The sequence below is a fragment of the Amblyomma maculatum genome, chromosome 1 (genome assembly GCF_055883805.1).
Source record: "Amblyomma maculatum isolate TAMU_Amacu chromosome 1, ASM5588380v1, whole genome shotgun sequence".
NCBI lineage: Eukaryota > Metazoa > Arthropoda > Arachnida > Ixodida > Ixodidae > Amblyomma > Amblyomma maculatum.
The window spans coordinates 395,847,163-395,853,162 of record NC_139344.1 but is presented as its reverse complement, the minus strand read 5'-3'; the positions used below and the strand labels follow the sequence as shown (position 1 = coordinate 395,853,162).

General features: G+C 46.4%; 1 protein-coding gene across 3 annotated transcripts in view; it reads right to left on the bottom strand.

Annotated features, from left to right (window-relative positions):
- Positions 1-3,140: 3,140 nt before the first annotated feature.
- Positions 3,141-6,000, bottom strand: part of LOC146208635 (uncharacterized) — a 93,269-nt gene continuing 90,409 nt past the window's right edge. For 2 of the 3 annotated variants that reach the window (XM_084595570.1, XM_084595577.1), the window contains one exon: positions 3,142-4,140. In XM_084595570.1, the coding sequence (XP_084451696.1) occupies positions 3,928-4,140 (213 nt within the window). In that variant the 3' untranslated portion in view covers positions 3,142-3,927. Of the gene's footprint in view, positions 4,141-6,000 lie in introns of all 3 variants that reach the window. The other variant, XM_084595573.1, reaches the window with a different exon arrangement.

Here is a 6,000-nt window from a genome sequence, read left to right as displayed (position 1 = left end):
TGAGGATATGGCGCTGCGCACTCGTCTGCCGGAGAGCCCATAGATACAAACGGCGAAATACATTTTTTTTTTTTGGCGATGTTTATTGCCTCAAGGCATAAAAGCGAGTGTTATGTGAAGGTATGGTCAAATAAATGAAAAAAGGTTGGCTGATGTAAAATATTTTGTAGCGATCAGGTATACACTAGGCTAGCAGAAGCGCAATTCGCAATGCCCAGACATAGCCACAACTGCGCATGCGCTGTTACCACGACAGCCAGTCTCCTTGCGGCACCTGCAAGTGACGTCACTCTCCGCAATGTTCATCGCTGTCTTTATTGTAATCACAATCTGCCTGGGGAGAGGTGGTGGTGAAGGGTGGCAGTTCTGGCCCTACGGGGCTGGGACGGTAGGTCAACGCCGCTTGCGGTGGGGGCTAGCCAGCCAACGAATTTTATCTGTTGTAGGCCTTCATTGCACCCGCCACTGCTTCGGTGGTGGACGACGGCTGTTCTTGCGGCGTTCGTCTTTTTCGCCCTCTTTTTTCCTTTCTTGTCTATTTTCTCTTCTGTCTGCACGAGGCAGCGGAGGTGGCTTAAGGTCTCTTCGATTTGCCTGCACCAGCTGCACTAGTTCAAGTAGTGCAGCACCGCTGTCCTCGTTGTGCCAGTGCCGCGCGCGCAGTCTGCACTTCTCTCCTCGTTTTGTTAAGGTGCAGGGCTAGTTCTGCACGAGTTCTCGCTCACTCTGCACTCGCTCCAGAAGAGGTGCAGAAAAAAGTGCAGCATGGCGTACGCTCCGCTTGGCCAAGAGCAGACGACGCTGCGCATCGTTCTGCATAGCTTTTGTAAAGTCCGTCTCCTTCAGAACCCGGACGGTTCGCTGCTAACGGATCCGCAAATGGTTGCGTATACAAGGTAGTTGGGCTGCATGCTGGTGATTGGCATTTTGTTGATGGAGGAGCGGTATTATATGTAGTTGTGGCCACATATGTAGTGGTACGTGGCCGCGATACGGCACTTTCGCGCGCGTTGTCCTATGTAGTATTTTTTTAATCGAGTTGTGACCTCGGAAGACGGGTAGATGCGAACAGAAATCAGTTGCGATCGATCGAGTTTCTGTCGTGCCAAGTGTGTGTGCCACAAGACAGCTTCGCAGCGACTATACGACATCAAACTTGTCGCCCACGGAGCACATAGAATGTCTGAGAGCGCAATGAGGTACAAACAAAGCTAGTGCTTTTGGACAAGTTCGTGGAAACCAATCAAGCGTCTTGTTAGGCAGTCTTAACTATTTAAACTAGTACTCGTGGCAACTGCTTACAACGTTAATTCTCTCGTACCCAGGCGCATGAATGGCACCTTCGCAGACCGTCCGATATATAACGATCGTGCGCAGTCGCACGTATTTGGTCAATTGGTGTCACTGTTAGTCGTCGTCACTTTCCGATCGAGCTCTGTAGGCCTACGGCAGCTGGCTTCGAAACTGGACGTGATCATGTTACAGCACGCGATGCATGATGCGCGCACGCGTCTGCTAGGTTGCAGAGTCCTACACTTGTGTACTCGTTTTGGCAGCTGCCGCCGCACGCTAGTGTCGGAACTGGCACTGCACGCTCACGTGACCACCTGGCACCGCTGCAGCACTTTTCAGAACTAGTGCAGCCAGGCAAAGGCAATTTTTGCCGCTGCTTTCTCACGATGAGAAGGCGGTTGTTCGAAAAGTCATTCTAAGCTTCGCCTCAGTTTAAATAGCCAGATATCATTTGGTGCCACCATCCTTGGCCGGACACAGGGCTGTTACTGCCATGCAACATTATTTACTGGAATCAAATCTTGGTTTGCTAAATTTTTAATATAACTTGTTCTACAAATCACAGCATATGACTTTTCCTTTTTTATTTCATTTACTTCCCCTTTTCGCTTCTTTTCCTCCCCTCCAATCATTTTCTTTTTAGATATGTAAGTATACATCTAAAACTTTCTCTACCGCCCAATTATTGGCCGATAACCCTGTGTGGGTATGTACCATGTGTTATTTGGTAAGGAGAAATTGGGCTCGGTGAGTACCTGGGAGCGAGGCGAGAAAGCATCAAGCGGAGGTACGTGAAGAAGCGTCGACGAATCCAGAAGTCATCTCATGGCGCGAGCCTACTCGACAACATACGAATGAAGCAAGGCAGTTTCCGGAGTTTGTCATTTTGTCTGCATGCCATCCCGAAAGAGATACGTTCACCGGAAACCACGTGAAACACTGGTTCCACAAACGTTATTCGCCTGAGACGAATACTAAGAGTTTTTGAATGCCAAACATTTGAACTGATCATTATTATTATTATACCTGATTATTCGACCGAATATTCAATTACCGAGCCCACCAAGACCACGCCAAAGCGGATCACTCGCGCATCACCACCGCACGCGCACATGCTGTTTCTGTAATGGACAGTAATGTATAGTGTGCAAAAAGACGAGACAAAGAGGAGAAGTGGACAACGCCGTCGTCGTCCACTTCTCCTCTTTGTCTCGTCTTTTTGCGCACTATACATTACTGTCCATCATGGTTCACCAACTCGCCCAATCAGCCGTTCTTCTACAGTTTCTGTAATGATGTCTCCCCTGTCGCCAGTGTTGCCAGCATTCTTCTCTCTAGCCCTCCCCCCCCCCCTCCCACCATGTAAAACCCCTGTATCCTTCAAAAAGTACTGCCATTATTAGATCTTTCAGTCATCCCGCTCACCCCTGAGTTTCCTCCTCGCCGCCTCCTGCCTCCTCCGCTATCATTCGCCAGCGCGTCGCGAGTAATCGCGCGTTGCGCTTTTGTATATTTTTTCTTTTCCGGCGAACCTTGGTTGCCATTTTCGCACCAGCGCGACAAAACTCCTCCACGTGCAAGCTTCATCGCGATGCAAAGTCGAATTTATTTATAACAAACCGTATCGAACTTATGTTAACCTCTATTGTACGAGTAGTTACGTGAGCCCCCCCCCTTTTTGTTTCAGTTGCGATTGGACATTCTTTGAACCCTTGGCCATTCACCATTGTTCGTACAAAGCGAAAAATTTACGCGGTAATGCACAATCACAATGCAACACTGCAAAATAAAGAAAGCATACGAAATGAGTGGCAGTGACGTACGTTTACTTCCGGGCGAATGAGCAAAATTTTCTATTTTGGCAGGTCTGAGCAACGAGCCAAGCGACACATGAATTTCTGTTCACATGCGCGAACACTATTTCTGAACCCTCAAACTGCATGGTAGGACACTAAAAGCATGTCTGGATTTTAAGAACGAAATAAGGAAGTAGGCACTGACAATAAGTAAAAGATTTCATTGTGGTACTCGGCTGCTGTAGAAAAGCATTTATTTGCAAAATAAATAGGTTTGGCCAAACAAGCATTGGTGACCACAGCACAGATTATAGAAAAGAAAAAAGACAATTTTATATGAATAAAGCGACATCGCCAAATTGTGAGGAAGAATATAACACACACGATACTTTCTGCGTCAAAAGCATAACATGGAAATATGTCCCCACACACCTTAGGAGGGGCTGAACAATCAAACGAGTCAAGTGATATAAAATATGCATAATAAATAAAAAGAGCAGCATAAGAATGTGATGGCTATTCACAATGAAAGTAGAAATCAGAGCAAAGTGTGACACAAGCTTAAATCTTATAGTACCGATCAAAATTTTGGTATGCGCTGGTGTGCCAGTTCATCTTAAATAGAAGTAAATTTTAGAAGTATATGTAATGCAAAAAACAGGAAGGAAGACACAAACAACAGGACTGGCCCTTTTATTTAAGTACCTGCTGGAATAGCCTGACACTAACACACAATGCACTTTGTACTAGTGTATTGTACTGTACTGGCATTTTGTGAATAACATAAAAAGAGGAATAAAATCAATAAAACAAGCAAAACACACGAAAGGGGCAGTGATTACTGCATCTTGCAGTCATCTGGGTTTGCAGCCCCCTTTTTAGGTTTAGGCTTGCTGTCCCCGGCACTGGCCCGCTGCGATCTCGTCATGACGCCACCAGCTGGTCTGGGCGCAGCAGCGGCGGTGGTGGCACTTTGTGCTGGTGCTGCCTGCTCAGCTTGAGGCTGCTGTTGCTGCTCCTGTTCCACCTGTTGCACGTTTCGCTGTGGTCGCTGTTCATGCAAGAATGGGTGGTGGATGTTGGCACGCATGATTAGATCACCGCCTGGAGCAGCAGATAAATTACATCAAGATTTCCAAGTCATATCTACCCTACAAATGCATGCTATGGGAAGAGCCACAACCCCGCCATAATGTGCCCGTGATATATCATTGGTGTCGTCCCTTTTTGAGCTGCCCAGCTTCGGTTTCAAGAATGTCACTGTTTCACGCTCTCCGAGTACAACAACAAGCACATCGACCACCGTAACTAGACCAAACTTCTAGTCGTTGCTGTCTTACTGCGAAACTTCCTGCTCTACACTGTTTCACAAACTGCAGTACTGATCAAATAGTGGCTGGCTTTCTACAATTCCTCAACTACCACATTATAATCGCAATAATAAGAACCTTACTGTCTGTATTATGTTAAAATGACTTTTTTCATGTCTGCGAGATTTCCTGTTTAAAAAAAAAAAAAAAATGTTTCACTAGCAAAAAAAAAAAAAAAAAAGAATTCGCATAAAATCGAAGGACAGTGGTTATTTTGGCATGACGAGCTAACCGAACCTCTCCAATATGAGATGTCTCTGGTGTTCAAGGTAATTAGCTAACTAAGCTGCTACAGCCTGCAGTGCAAGCACACAATTTCAAATGATCTGTTGCTTTACAGTGTTTAATGTCCCCAAGCGCCTCAGGATATGGGGGATGTCACAGTGCAGGGCTCTGGATATTTGAACCACTTCGGGTAACGAAGCATTGGTAACGAAGCATGTAACGAAGCATTTTGGTTTACACACTTTCGTGCCCATAGGGACACCATACATTTTCAACTCCTGTATTGGGCGCCCGCGCCAACATTAGAGCGAACAGCGCTGGCGTCGACCTAGGGGAGCAAGTGGGATCACGTGACTCCTCTCACTGCTGCTGAAGCAAATTGTTGATTGAATTCGTACGATGGCAGAATAAATTGCGCGTGCTTTTAATTTGCACTTATCACTTGTGAAGCTAACGAAAACGTATTGCAGGTAGGATAGAAAAGATGCTGGCTTCTTCACAAAGCAGTACTTTCCCAGAGTAAGGAAAGATCGTGCAAAAGCCAGAAGGCCTCAAATTCTTCTGAATGTAGGCGTTCATACGGAAGTTTCGCAGAAGTCAACTAGAAGATTTTGCCATCACGGGCAGCAGTATGCATGATGAGTCATCTAAGGCAGCTCCTGCAGTACTGTAGTAATTTCAAATGACTGAGTAGGGGAATAAATGAGAGATAGAACATCAATTGCAGTGATGTGCTGAGGTATGTGTCAACAAAGTTACTCTGAGCGGAAAAAACAAATATGCAACCAAACCAAGAGCGCCAATGACGGCAGTCAGTGCGCAAAAATTCGCTGCGTGGAGCACTTCACACTTGCTATAAAAATTAATCCATGTCTCCCCCCCCTGTCCAACTTGCCTGCTATCCTACATTCAAGGGAGCAGTTCTGGATATTTGAACCACTTCGGGTAACGAAGCATTGGTAACGAAGCATTCGGGTAACGAAGCATGTAACGAAGCATTTTGGTTTACACACTTTCGTGTCCATAGGGACACCATACATTTTCAACTCCTGTATTGGGCGCCAGCGCCAACATTAGAGCGAATGGTGCCGCTTCCAGCGGCACCATTCGAAGGCGCTCAGCATCCAGCTGTCAGGCAGCTGACAGCTCTGCTGCTCTTGCAAAATTTTACTATCGAGATTCAGTGACTGCTTACATCTGACTGGTTGTGTGGCAGCTTCAATTATTTCCACGACAGCAATGCTGCAGCAGGCGCGTGTTGCCATCACAATAGCTGAAACTTGCCAACTTCGACAACTCGATGATTTGGTGAAGCG